At 38.9% G+C, this 15,594-nt stretch overlaps 1 protein-coding gene across 1 annotated transcript; it reads left to right on the forward strand.

Moving 5' to 3' along the window:
- The first annotated feature begins 8,234 nt into the window (after positions 1-8,234).
- Positions 8,235-10,612, forward strand: cited4b (Cbp/p300-interacting transactivator, with Glu/Asp-rich carboxy-terminal domain, 4b). The gene is made up of 2 exons (XM_077217516.1): positions 8,235-8,439; positions 9,160-10,612. The coding sequence occupies exon 2, from the start codon at positions 9,168-9,170 to the stop codon at positions 9,936-9,938; it is 771 nt and encodes a 256-aa protein (XP_077073631.1). The 5' UTR covers positions 8,235-8,439; positions 9,160-9,167; the 3' UTR covers positions 9,939-10,612.
- The last annotated feature ends 4,982 nt before the right edge of the window (positions 10,613-15,594 follow it).

The following is a 15,594-nucleotide window of genomic DNA, read 5'->3' on the forward strand; positions in this document are numbered from 1 at the left end:
ACTAATAAAGGATGTTTAATATGCAGTTACTTTAATGCTTGGAGAGTGTTTATGGCTTGCTGCTGAGCTTTTGAATATTTTAGAATAAAAACAAACCTATATGACAGCACAATGGCATGTCATTGATCTCCCGTACTGGCTTTTGCCCTGTATCCACAGAATGTGAACTGATGGATAGCCCTGTCTCCATAACCTATAAATAATCAAGACTTTCAGGACCTAGTAAACAGTGATTTACAAACCGTGGAAAGGGAATCTCAACACCATTTAACAGTTCACTGTTTCTGAACAGGTACAGTATAGACCATTTATAGTACCATTCTAGATAATTAACTAAATTTAATTAATTTTTGTTTTTATCCTGCACTAGTTTGTGATGATCATTCTAGTTTCATTTTCAGGGCTTCTTTCAACAGGATGTGGCATTCTCTAAAAGGGGTTTAGAGAAGTCAAAAGCTGCTGTTGCTCCCTGAAACAAGACCCTCCCATGCAAAAGAGAAAGACTCTTCCTCCAAGGCTGTGTATCCACCCACTGTCCTCTCCGATGGCCCTGACTCACCATGTCCAGCAGCCTCCACTTCCCAGTGATGGGGCGTTTTGTTCACCAAGAGGAAGCACTGCATGTATTTATAGACATTTCTCGTATGAGAAGTCTGAACAATAACAAACCCCCACCCCCACAGCCACTTCACCACCTCAACACAAAATAAAGCTCGCAAGTGAGATCGAATCAAAGTTGAGTTTCGCTGTTCGATGATGACAGGAAAATAAAACGGAGAGCACTGCACGTTTTTAAGGTGGTTTTGACATCTAACACAGAATTGGGTGATTTCAGTGTGACAGTAATCAGGGAAAAAACTGGGTCACAATTCAATTTTGGTTCCTGCGTTCTCAGCTCAATTAATAGATAAAAAAAACTCAGTTACATATATCAAAAACTGTTTATATGTCTCTGAAGAACATTAATAATTAACAGTCGTTCAAACCTTTTCCATGAATATGCTGCATTTAGCTGCCTTGTGACTTTAAAGCATTATTGACACATTCATTTTTTTTTTCATTTTTTTTTTCTCAGAACTGTTAGATTATTATCTAAGATAAAAATTAACCTAGCATGAAATAAAGCTAGTTTTAAACATTAAATAGCTGTATCCTCCCTCATTTTGTCCTGTCACATCTCAATTTTTATTTCCTCAACCAAAATATATTTATCAGTCTCACTCACACACAATAAATGTATACATATTTGAGGAACTTATTTTCCTCTCAAAAAAAAACATTCCTTACATGCTCTTTATTTATTCATTCATTCATTTGTTATCTATTGATTTTTTTCCCACTGTTAATAGCTTTGTTAAATATATACACAAACAACTTTAGGCAAACACAAGATTAAGCAAAAAAAAAAAAAACATGTTGTTTAATAGTTTTAAGGACCATCTGGTTTGTACATTCAAGGCCGTGGGCACCCACAATGCCTTCTGTCTAATCCCACTCCACTGTATACAGTGAGAGTCATAAACACTGAGTCACACACCTTTAGAACAACAACAAAATGTGACGATTATTTGCACAGGTTTAACAGCTGCTCCAGTCGGCTGTGCAGTGAGAGAGTAAGATCATGCAAAAATGCACACAACAACTGAAACTTTGAAGATTGTTTTGCGTGAACAAAACTGGGTCTGCAGGTGCTGAAACCACCAGAACTGTGGTTCAAGAATGCACTGATGTCTGCATGTAGCTAAATGTCAAGTATGCTATACAACTTCACTGCTGAAGCAGTCAACAAAATAGAAAAAATTTTCTTTAATTATCTGTAAATGCTCCAACAGGCAGCTTGGTGATTATGGGCCAACCACTAAGCTTTAGAAGGTAACGCCTTTGATGGTTCTAGAGCACTGAGATGAACTCCTTCAATGGCCCGTGTCTGGAGTGGGTGGTAACTCTTTATTTTGTTAAGTGTGTGTGAGTGTGTGTGTGTTAAGTCTTGGTGCTTCAGGAGAAGTTGATCTGCAGAATTAGACAAAGCATTATGGATATGCGGGGTCTTGGGGGAAGGGTTGGATGAGTGGGGGTGGGGAGAAGATTCTCTGAAGCCCAGCAGGTGTGTTTCTGTTTTGGTGAAACTGTAGAAGGTCCTGCTCCTGCTGTCATACAGTACAGTCTTGGGAAAATCTGAACTATGCCCTATAATTGTGGCGTTGCAAGTTATGGGGACATTCACAATCACAAGATAAAGGTTTTGTTATATTACAGCCATCATACCTGATGAGTCTTGTATAAGACCCATGTAAAAAAAGAAAAAAACATGTCATTGCATATTTAATACTCTGACTGATTTAGCTGTTTTTAAAGACATTGCCAAACATTCCATGGAAGTCAACAACAAATCGCACAGCTAAATCATATTCTAACTGTTGCAATTCATAATTGCGTCATGTATTTACTGGGAGTGCACTTGTGAGGCAGCCAGCACCCAAACCCTGACCTGATGTGACCCTGTTGACACATATTTCTTACAATTTGTAAAAACTTTTTACCAGAATACTGATGAAAATTAGTTCCCAGCCCTTACTAAGAAATCTATTGAAAACAAGGTTGAAAACAACAGCTTTGCACCGAGATCCAGCTGCTCAACTCTTGTGAGAGAGAGAGCAAGGGGTCATTTTGGAGCTAAATAAACAAGGTAGATAGTGAAGTGTTTCTGTAACTGGGTTGGAGGGGGTTGGGGTGGCTGTAACAGAGTCTGATCTTCTAGCAAAGCAGGGCAAAGTGTCTGTGACAAACAAAAAACTTGTTCATATGCTGTAGCATGCTGTAACATCTATGATTTATTCTTTTTACTTCCACAATGTGATGAACACTATACCGTTCAAACATTTGGGGTTGGTAAGATGTTTTGGAAAAAATTGAATTAGGCTCACCAAACCTGCATTTATTTGACAAGAATATAGTAAAAACAGTAATATTGTGAAATATTACAATTGAAAACTGTTTTCCATATTATTATGTTTTAAAATGTTATTTATTACTGCAATGGCTACAATGAATGCATCTTTAGAAATCATTCTTATATCCTGATTTGGGACTCAAGAAACATGTCTTATTATAAATGTTTCAAAACTGCTTAATATATTTTTATGGAAAACGTGAAATATTTTTTCAGGATTCTTTGTCTGTGCTGAACATTTTCATTCATTCATTCATTCATTCATTCATTCATTCATTCATTCATTCATTCATTCATTCATTTATTTATAAAAAATCTTACTGACTCCAAACTTTTGGACGATGTGTATTACCAAATTGAACAATCAATTTAATCCTGTAGGACAGGATTTCAGGAATTACTGTGAAAAGTTGGTGTTGCAAATCAGAATAGAAGAGTGAGCTACAATAGATATTTGTCTATTGGTTAGCAATATTGGTAATCCAATGGGCCAAAGGGCCTAAAGTGACATCAGCATAAGGCAAAATCATTTTAGATGAAGAGTATGAAGTTATTATAAATTGATTAAATATTATGACAAACTTTATTTATTTGGAATAATGTGGACTGACGAGTCATTCTGAATAAGCTCAAGAATGTGAATTGAAAAAGGATGTAATAAGCCTACAGCTTAGCACGTCCACAACAAACAATATTTTTTTGGTGAACATGTAAATGGGAGTGAAACTAGTCTGATAAAGCTGTCAATTTTACATATACAATCTACAGTCTCATTATCAACTGTATTTAGCCTCTCTTGAGTCCTCTAGCAGGCGGCTCTTGGTGGCAGTTGGCTGGCCCCTCCTCCAGCTTCTTGCCTCTTTGCTAATCAGGTGTGGGGGAGGACAAGCCTGCGGCTGGCTGGCCAGACACACACACACACACACACACACACACACTGTACGAACAAGCCAGCAAACTAGGTGTATAAGCTGAGCGATAAACCACTAACTGTAGGGCAAGACTTTAGGGCTGTGGTGCTGCTGATATCCACGGGCATGTCTAGGCTTAATCATGTGTTTTGATGTTTGTGTGTCAATAGACATTAATCTTCCATGTCTACACCCTTGCAGAGCTGTGGCATTGTAGCTAAATACGCTGCCACAGCTGAGTTCTCGATGGACTGTGCATCTGCCCCGAGGAGCAGATGAGGTCTGATGCACAGGTATTTGTGAATATGCGGTGTGATTATTCTCATTAAAATATTGATTCTAACCACAGCTGCTTTATTCGGTTTCAGAATCAGAACACCTGACTCTAGATAAATGATTATTAAAATCTGATCTTACACTCTGCAAACAAACAAGCTTGGTGAAAGTCTTTGTGTATTCTTTATTTGGATCCAATTAGCAAAGTTGCTGCTAATTTGACTGGGTTGCAACTCCAAATTCAAAATATAAAAGACACAATAAAACTTTGAAAAAGGAGTTATTAACATTAAAAAGTTTAGAGAAGATAACATGCCATGTGTGTGACATTCTGTTTTCATGATTTGTATTATTTAAAGGACACTTCCGCCCAAAAATGAACCTAGGGCAGAATAACACATGGGTACCGAGTCGACCGTTCTCTGGGATGTGTTTTTGTGATAATTGAATGTACCCAGTTTTAACGTTAGTTTTAGTTTAACCACAGATTAGCTTATGACGATAGTGTATGGGGCATAGACTAAGTAAAAATAAAAATCGCTAGTTAATACCACTAACAAGGCTCAAAATAGCCCCACACTGACCAGTAGCATAATTAGGGTCTCTACCTGCAAACGGAAGCATTGAGAACTTTGTAAGTGTACAGACAGTTTAATAAGGAGATACGTTATAAAGACAGTTCACTTCGCGTATATAGGCATGAGTCATCTTTGGAAAACAGTTTCGACCAGTCGAAGCACGAACGCCATGCTACGTGAGCCGAACTGTGACTATCGACCAAATCAGGAAATAAAAATGATTTCTAAAGAGTCATGTGTACATTGACTACATTCATTGTAGCCATCACAGTAATACATTACATTTTAAAACATAATAAAATGGAAAACAGTTTTAAATTGTAATATTTCACAGTAGCCTATTACTGTTTTTACATAATTCATTTGTTTTGTCCTCCCAAAACATCTTACCAACCCCAGATGTTTGAACAGTACAGTGTACATCACATTGTGGAAGTAAAAAATAATAATAACGTTAAAACTGGGTACATTCGATTAAAACGTATCCCAGAGAACGGTCGACTCGGTACCCGTGTGTTATTTAGCCCTAGGTTCATTTTTGGCCGGAATTGTCCTTTAAGGGTACGTTTGCCCAACAATGATGTATTCACATTGGAAAAGTTTTTTTGTGTGTTTTTCGCGTATAGATGACAACATTGTCAAATGATCCCCGTTCACACAGATAGGCAAAAATAACTATATTTGTTTTATTCATTTAATAACTAAATGCTGTGTTATGCTGCCAGATAGTTGGCGATGTCACTTTGTGAAGAAACACTGCTCGCATAGTCTAGACTCGCATAGTCACATTAGACTGAATATGCATGTGCATGACGTCACGTTTTTCACAAATTCTGGTTTTATAGTTTAAGATAAAGAAGATAATGGTATCGTTTTTAAAAAAAGCACTTTGAAACTCGTTTTCAAAAGTTTGCATTTTCAGGCCCCCAAAACACGGTGACGACTAACAGCCCCATAATGACTCGTATCAATTAATTAAATATTTTTAATATATTGTCTTTTAAAATTCATTTGTCCAGTTTTGAGGAAAGTATTGGGTTCCTCACTAAAAAAAAGTAACTAATTGCATTACTTAGTTAGTTATTATGGAATGCAATGCACTGTTATTTTTTTTATTTTTTTTTTTGCTTACTTTTTCTTGCCTGGGCTGACTTGGTTGTTTGTTTGTTTTTTAATAACAAAATAACAAAAGTTCTATTTTTCCAAATGTAAAGGCCCTTGCACGTCAAAAGTGAAATGGTCGGCAGAAGACTCTTACTTCAGGACAACAGCACAGACATTAATATATATAAATTATGTATTAACATTTTAATTATAGTAGGATTGCATTTCATTGTTTTTATTCATTTTGAGGAACACTGAATCTGTTTTTGTGGAAATGAGATGAGTAAATGCTTGCTCACGTTTAGTCTAGAACTACAATAACCATCAGGTTCATGCAGCTAACACAACGTCTGAACTTTCTCTCAACAAGAGAGCTGGCAGGCAATAAATGGGAAAACTAAGTAACTTGCGTTACTGATTTCAAAAAGTAACTCTCAAAAAGTAAGATATTTTGTAATCAATTTAAAAGTAATGTGTTACTTAACTGGACGTTTTGCAACTCACATTACTTGTAACACGTTTCCCCCAGCACTGCATTTGTCGCACTGTAGGACCATATAAAATGAGGGAAGGAAAAGCATGGTGGGAAACTTGAAAGACCTATTTTAACCTTTTTTTTTTTTTTAAAGCTCATGGACATGTCAGCTAAAAATGAAAATTAAAGAAATAATATAAAAAATAATTGACCTATTTCTTTGAGCATGCCTCTATTTAGTAACTGTTTGAAAAGGTATATTTATGCTTCAGAAGCTCGATACAGAGCCGTTTTCTTCAAGGAGTTTGAATATGGTGATGCCTGATGATCCATAATCACATGAATAATCATGAGCAAACCCAATATGCTATAAACACAGTTTTCAACTCTGCATCCAGATGACCTTTCATTTCCAGATAAACAATGACATGGAAGGAACAATGAAGAACTAGCTGGTCTTGCTGAAGATAATTCTTGCTCAGTTCTGTACAAGCTGAATATTTTAGTTGGGCTAGATTGGACTGCTTAGGTTGAAAAAAAAGTTTATTCTTATCATGATTACTTGTTTTTGAGCTATGATGTAAAAACTGATGTGAGTTCTGTCACATACCTCCTAACACCACAAAATGTATCTTTAACACTTTAAAAGTGCAGCAAGCTGTTGAAGGTGCTAATAGATTATCATACAAATTACACCCATGATCTTGGCAATAACACGAAACAAAGACACTGGAATTGAGATGTTAATTTTTCAAGAGATAATGCTCTTTAGAGGTGTGAGGTTCTGCTCTGACCAGTGTTGACCTCTGGGTAAACAGAGAGCTATTGTGACCAAACAGAGAATGTTGATTCGCTGTTCTCCCAAACAGACAAGCCCAGTGTTGTTGTGTTTAGGGCAAGTTACCAGTGCTTAGTTTGGGTCTTGCTACATTACAGTATCTTCATTAAGATCCAACACCGAACAGGTAGGAAGCGTTCCCACCATTAACCTTGTGATCTGCAACTTCCAATAAATTACACATGCAGCCCAGGCCTGCATGCTCACCACCACCACCACTTCAGCCAGTGGCCCAGAATAGCACCAGCATTCCTTTCCCCTCCCCTCTCTCTCTCTCACCCAGCACACGCACAACAGAGCGCTCGGTCACATGGACTGCCACAGAGCCGCCAGATCACACACACTCACGCTAATGTATAAGCACTCACACCGACCAAAACAAAACCAGCTCTGGAGAACAACATGTAAGGACTTTTACAGATATAAACAATAAGATTATTAGTCCAAAACTCATGTTTGCATGCCAGATTATGTTTATCTAGATTCAGATGCAAGAAGCTTTAATTGCATTGGAACATTATGTAGATAATATACATAAAATACATACGCACACACACACACACACACACACACACACACACACACACACACACACACACACACACACACACACACACACACGTGTGAGTATGAGTGTGTATATATTCAGCAGTATATATTCAGCTATATAAGATAGTATGTGTATATATATATATATATTGACGGACAGACACTGTCTATCTAGCTACCTACCTATATATCCATCTATCTATCTATACATATATATATATATATATATATATATATATACATATATATATATATATATATATATATATATATATATATATCTATCTATCTATCTATCTATCTATCTATCTATCTATCTATCTATCTACCTCAAGTCCCCTCTATCTAGCTTTACTTAACATCACACAGATCAACTTATTCTGAAGGGATTTCCTCTTCACTTTAAATCAGAAACAGAAAAACAACCCAAATCTGTGGACAGAAATTGGCCAGTGTTTGACAGAAACCGCTAGGGGTTTCTTTGCACACTGATATTAAGCAGCAGGGCCAATGGCAACAAAGGATAGAGAGTGAACGATAGCTCCACCTCTTCGCTTTTCTCATGTATATAAGCCCGTGGAGTTGACCCAGAAAACACACTCTCGTTTGAAGATAGTGAGCAGCGTTCTTTTGTGTGTCGGTCCGTTGCAGTATGAAGCGTCACCTTGTGGAATATAAAGTACAAATCTTCAGAGGCTTTTGAACAGATAAAGCTCAATTGTCCTGTCGCGACGGAGTCACTGATCATAGAACACGGGGTAAGAGATTCAAAACGCTTGAGAAACTCACGGACTGTGTCTCCAAATACATGCTGATTTTTTAGAAAGCATTTTAGTCGTCAAAGGCGCGTGCAGGGTTTGCACGCGACCGTGGTGCCCAAAATGCTGTCTAGGTAGGAAGCTCGCTAGATTTTGATACACCGCCAATGCTTTAGAGCTCAGGGTGGCAGATCCATTGTTTGCTTGACTGCACGGTGACTTTCCTTGGATTTATGCTTTGCTTTCTTTGTGTAAAATACAGGGTTGTAATATAGAATGGGCTTTTATTTTTTTCTTCTTCAACCAAAACTAATGGTTTTATTAAAATTCATTTTCAGTTATCCTCATTGTTTAGATCCAGTTTTTAAAAATACTTCGCATTTATTTAGATGGCAAATAGATAAGGCTATGTGTGTGGACGGTTTAGAATGGAGAATACCCCAGTCAATTTCAAAAGTGTTGTGTTGTTTGGACGTGCACCATTGGATCTTAAGATGTTGTAAGTGTGTTGAATGGGTAGTCATGTGGGCTGGAGGGTTAAAGTCAAACACCTCTCCTACCTGTCCAATAAGAGGCTGAATAAGATTGCTGAATGTTGACAATTATGTTGCCAATTAAACTGCATATATTTACTTGTAATGATTTAACAGAGTGTAAAATGACTTATTTCTGTTGTCATCACTTCAATTCTAAGTCTAATCTAATCTGTTTTAATAAAAGGAAACTCTATGGCAGAGCACATGATGATGCCCATGAACCACGGCCAGGGAAATGGGGGTCTGCATGGCTACCGGATGGGCATGAATGGAGGCCTGCAGGCAGGCCCTCAGCAACACGTGCCCCAGCCCGGCCTGAGAGCCATGCCCAACGGACAGATGATGCACTATGGAGCGGGGCCTCAGGGAAACATGGAGGCCGCCATGCGCCAGAGGGCCAACATGGTGGGGCCTATGAATGGACAGATGGGTCACCATCAAATGCAGTCGAACATGATGTACAACAACCAGGGCCAGCAGCAGCAACATCATGTTCAGCAGCAGCATCAGCAGCAGCATCAACATCAGCAGCATCAACCGCAGCACCACCTCATGCACCAGGCACAGCAGCAACAGCCTCCACCACAGCAACAACAACAACAACAGTACATGACCGGGGGTCTCACTTCCCAACAGCTCATGGCCAGCATGCACCTTCAGAAACTCAACACGCAGTACCATGGGCACCCGTTGGTACACATGAATGGCAACCACATGGGGAACGGGGCACAGTTCCGCATGGGTCAGTCCCAGCTGAGCAACATGCAGCATATGGCCGGCCCGGCTCTCAGTCTCAACGGCATGGACGCAGATTTGATCGACGAAGAGGTTTTGACATCACTGGTTATGGAGCTAGGATTGGACAGGGTGCAGGAACTCCCCGAACTCTTCCTGGGACAGAACGAGTTTGACTTTATCTCAGACTTTGTGAGCAAACAACAGCCAAGCACCGTTAGCTGCTGAGACCGGACTGTATGGACGCTTGAAGGCGAGAGAAAGTTGCTCTTTTTAATTGTTTTTTTTGTTTTGTTTTTGTGACTGCTATCACCAAGACAAGAGGTGACCAGATGCCGCTTTGTCCACAGAAATGGGTGGTAAAGCTCCTGTCAGGAGTACAGTTCTGTTTCTGGCTGGAATGCTGGGCAGCGTTCCGTGGATGAATGTAACAACGCTTCAGAACTGTGAACTTGGTGCAATGTAAAGACACTCAAACCTTATTTGTCTTCAATGCAGTTTTACATTTAAAAATGTATTTATTTATTGCTTATCAGATGTATTAACATAGAACAAAAGAACAGCCATGACATTAAGAGCCTGTGGTTTATGGAAACTTCCAGAATGGGATTGCTGAGTTGTTTATGATAATTTAGACCCAGAACTTTGTCCATCTGACTCAAACTGTAAGTCTAATGTCTTGTTGGACGGTAAAGTTTCAGTAAACCCAAACCACAGCTTGTTTACAATAGTGGTTAATGCCTGTCTTGATACAATGGTCTGTCTAAGCTTTAGAATTGCCTTAATTCAAGTTGCTTTTTATTTATTTGTCTCCCACCCCTAACAGTGCAGGAGGGCTCAAACCTATGTGTGACTTGTAATAAAGATGGCCGTGTTTTAACTCTGGCCTAATTTTTCATCAATCTCTTATCTTATTTGTGGAAAGGGGAGAGTGAAAGATTCTAAGGAAGGTATATGTATAGAAAATGGAAAAGTTACAGAATATAAAACTTGGATTAGCTTTGTCTGGTTTAACATGTCAAGTTTTTTTAATGTTTTAATCTAAGATCTCTTCTAATTTTTAAAGCAGTTCCTCTGCTAGTGATGTACCAATATCATTAAAGGCATGGTACACTCCGTTCCAAAACTGCATTTCTTTAGTGGAACAGAAAAGATATTTTGAGAATGTCTGTCTGATTGTGTTGGGGGAGGTTTTCATCACACACTCTAAGTCATGAGGGTCCCATGTTGTTTTGGACCCCCATTGAATTTCATTGTAAGGACAAAAACATCCTTCAAATGTCTTTTGGGCTCTAAAGTTATTAAGGTTTGTAAAAGCATGAAGGTGAATTAACTATCCCTTTAATTGTTAAAACTTAAATGTGCAAAAGTGATAGAAACCGTGATTATGACTCTCATTTAAGAGCTGTTGTCTAGGTTAGCGACAGTTCTAAGAATCGTTGGTGCACCACAGGTTCCACTTACCAACCTTTTTTGGTTTAAAACTATAAACTAGTTTCATGCTTCGCAATGTGCAAGTGGTTGAACTGCACTCAAAGAGCTATTTTCTCCATTTGTGTGCGCTTTATTTGGCCTAAGCAAAAACTTTTTACCTACTTTCAGATGTAAAGGTGTGTATGGGGGAGGTATTGGAAACTGTCCGGGTTAATCTGTGCTTACCTTGACATTTCAAGGCTTTGTGTGAACCCTGGGCCTGTGCATTTTGTCCTGGGAATGGAGGGCAAAATGTTGTCCATTTACGGACATGCTGTGGTGAGGGGGTTCGGGCGGGGGGGAAGGGTGAAGATTGCAGTGACAAGCCGTTAACGCTCCACTGTCACTTCCTGTTCCTCCTCGGCGGAGGAATTGGCTTGAAGAAAGTCAATTGAGGTTACTTGGTAGTAGCACTTGTATTGGGTTCCTCTTTGATTGCTGTGTTATCAAAATAAGCCTTAATAATACAATCTATGAATGCCTGTGGAAAGTAAATTGCCAGGAATTAACTAACACACACCATTGGAGTGTTTCAGTGTTGGCTCCACCCTGTTTATTTTCAAAAACTACACTGTTTTTTAGTCTCTGACTTGTTCTTGAGTTACCCTTTTCCTTAGATGGTCTTTCCTTTAGATGATCTTAATGTGAATACATTGTGCCTATAGTCCTGGACCAGTAAGCAGCAAAATTAGATGCCTAATGTTGTGCTTGTGGATTAGCCTGTAGTGTGTTCAGACTGAAAAAGTACAGATTCTCATTCAGGATTTTTCATGTCTGATTTCTCATTGATTGAGCCTTTAGATCTGCATAAACAGACTTCTTTCTTTCTTCTTTCTCAAAAACAAAGAAAGCCAACCCTAACCTTTTGAATGGTACAACACGTATATTAATATTTATTGTTTCTCTTTTATTAAGACTTAAAAACATTTTCTATGTTGGAATGTTTAAAGCCTTTTTGAAACACTCAAAACGGGCACTTGTTTCATAGAATGGCCTGTTTTAATGCTTGTACTGAACATGAGTACAATGTAAACAAGTTGCCATGTGACGTTTAATCCAACATTTATAGACACAGTTCAAACGAAAATTTAATCCAACATTTATAGACTGAAACGGTTCAAAAGCAACTCTACTGCATGCTTTTGAACAGTGGGGGATTTCAGTTCAAAGATGTTTCTGTAATCTCACCTCTTCTCTGGGGAATTCAGCTGTCTTCGTGAACTTTACAATTTAAAAAGATCCATATAGGTGTTTGAGCACAAGAGGGAGAGGGAAGGTGGGTGTGGCTACTTTTTTAGGTGATGGAACATGCAACTATTGTGTGAAAGAGAACTGTATAGCAAGATCTATGGGTGTCCTCGGCCAGGCCCAACATGGCACCACTGATCCGTCTGTTAGGAACTGGGTGTGACCGAATATTACTTTCAGTTCTTAGCTGATTGTTTTGCACAGAGAAAAAGCGACGGAACAGCAATTTATCATAATTGACTTCTAATGTTTTTGAAAAGTACTTGGAACGCTAAAGCCTTTCAGTATTACGCCATCATATTTTGTCAAACTCTTGGTGTAAATCCACCTCTGAGGAACCAGACGAGACATACGCTAAGCAGGGTGTGACAGGAGACATTTACTGTTGACTGTTTTTTGCTGTCTCTCTCTCTCTGAGGCCACCCACAATAATCTCTAAACACACACATGAACACACACCTACTGTTCTTTCTGAGCTCTCTGAACAACCATAGATTCACTAGAATGAGCAAATGACAAGGTCATAAAACAAGAAATGTCTTGTTTGAAAAAAAAAAAACACTTACTGAAATTGAGAAGGGTAGTGTGGGAAATTCTTTAGGGTTTTACCCAGTAGCCATGAGGGATCCTGAAGACCACCCCCTCTTATAGCATATCACAGAGTCAGCAATCTCTATTTCTTACACAGGGTTTTCCTGACAACAGTTTGTGGCTAATGTGTTTACTAATTCAAGTCTTTTTCTACGTGATATGTTGTTCCAAGAACAAAATATCAGCAAACGACATCTGACAGCACAGCAAGAGCAGCCTAATGGTTACATCAAACAGTAATTAAAGAAATGACGCTATGCAACGCATTACAGGTAATAGTCAGCAGCTGAACGTGGGTACAGTAGCCGATCTGACAGAGATGAGTTCATTCAGTTGATTTATCAGAAGGATTCAAACTGATAAATACAAGTTATGCCCAGCAATGAACTAGATAGTTAAAGTTTAGAATTTTATTTTGAATCTTTGAAGTGGCATGGGACATGCCCCCCACCCCCCACACACACATAAACACACACACACTAACCATTGATGTGTGAACATATGCAAGAAATTGATTATGATGGACCATACTTCCTGCTCTTGTTTCGCCTGTATGACTGCCAGCTAGCAATCCTAATTTGATGAAGCTGGATAAGCTTCAGCTATAGACCTAGTTACTTGGAGAGCTACCATAACCACCTTTATGATCGGATCCATCACAGGTTTTCACACATATTAATATGTTAATTATACATGTGCAAATGATGATGCCACACATGTTTAGGCAGGCCTGTGGCACCGATAGTGTTTGACAGATAAAATCGCTGGAGATTTCTCTGCTCTCTGCACCCATCGTTCCCCTCCCCTTCCACTGTTTATTGCCTTGGGCTTTTGAAGTTAAGGGCACTGTGTAAATTATTCATTTTCCTGTGTGAAGCGTACCTCTCAGCCAGGCCAGCTTCAACAAGCTGATGTAGGAGTGGCACTGTTTGTTGTTTGTTCAGTGTTGTGCGTGCATGTGTGTGTATGTAGGTGGCTTTAAGCTCTGAGACCATCAGGCTTTAACATAGATGACCAATGGGCAGATGGACACCACTGAACACGAGCTATCCAGGTGAAGTCATCCAAGTGTGTGCTCCGAATGTTTCCAGAGCACTGTGGCAGAATCACAAGCACACTGTTTTGGCAGTTCGAAAAGGAACAGACTGAGAAGACAATGTGGGTTTTGATATTGCCCGCTGGAGATCACTATCACACTGACAAATGACGTACGACCAAACAAAATTTCCGAAACATCAGTGAGCAACATGGTTTCTAAGATGCGCAACAGCACTAGGCGAGCTATAAAGCTGTAAAAACATTGAGTGGGGGCTGGAAGTGGTCAAAACCCATATCACAGATGGTAGAAACTAACCCAGCACCTTCTGGCACACAACAGTGTGTCGGCGCTCTAAGCATTCAGAATATTCTAGGAGTCTGACAGACACATTTTTATATTTGTAGCATGTCTGGCTGAGAGAGCACCTGTCTGCTCTTCCGATTGGATACCACTGAGTTTGCTCGATGCTCTTGAATTCTAAATATACTTGCTGTTATCGCAAACTCTGAAAATCAGTTTGAATTTACATGCTTCTTGACACATCTTGACGGTCCTTTGTGGAGTTGATATGAGATGTTCAAGGAATGTATTGGGTTCAGTACATATTAAGATACCATAGAAAAGAATTTCGACGTGTCTGTCGGTTTGATTAAAAAAAACCACATTTGCAATCAAGGAATTTTAGTGGAAGTCTATGGGAAACCTGTTTGGAAAAAGTCTGTTATGGGGCGTGAATGGCATAGAAATCACATCACATTTAAACATTGATCTATTTCAAAACCTAGTAAGGTTGGATTTTAAAGCATCCTAGACGCAAAGGCTAATTCCCAAGATATCTCACATGGATCCTTCACAAAGAAAGCAATCTCAGAATGCAGTGAAATGGCGGATGAGGTGAGAGAAATGTATTTACAATTCATTAGTACTGATAACAAATTAAATTTAAATTCTTATTTCAGTAAATGTTGTATTGCTTAATAGAATGTTACCGTTAGCAACATGGTAATATCAGAGAGTCATGAACGGAATATTCTTTTTTTTAAGATATTGATGATTCAAGAAATCAGTTTTGAAAGTAGACCATGTAGGGCCTAAAACACTTAATGGTTAATGACAAGGTGGGTGTTTGCTTACAGTTAAACTCCATTTCTCCATAATATATTCATTGAAATAAGACCTTAATGACATCTAGATAGCACAGCCTGAGTAAAACCAAATTTTTTTTTGAAGGGTACAGAACACTCCAGCACATTTAATCAAAGTACACCGAGTTTTGAAGATATGATGCAAACACTTAAGGTCTGACTAAAATCTGGATCGGTTGTAATCACGCAGACAGCACACTGAAACTCCAAAATGTTTCTATAGCATGTTGGTACAGCCAGTATGATAGAGAGGGGGTTTCCACACTACAAACTACAGAGGGATTTGTAAGTCACATGTTATTCGCACTGTATTCGTGTATTGTAGTGTGCACACTGACTTTGACTGCGGGATTTGGTCAACGTGTTGCACCCTGAAAGGCGCCTTCCT

Source organism: Siphateles boraxobius, unplaced genomic scaffold (assembly GCF_051911475.1).
Source record: "Siphateles boraxobius isolate OS27281-9 unplaced genomic scaffold, OSU_SipBor_1 12, whole genome shotgun sequence".
Taxonomy (NCBI): domain Eukaryota; kingdom Metazoa; phylum Chordata; class Actinopteri; order Cypriniformes; family Leuciscidae; genus Siphateles; species Siphateles boraxobius.

Excerpts from the sequence above, each read along its gene's own strand:
- cited4b (XM_077217516.1), top strand. The coding sequence starts at position 9,168 with ATGGCAGAGCACATGATGATGCCCATGAACCACGGCCAGGGAAATGGG.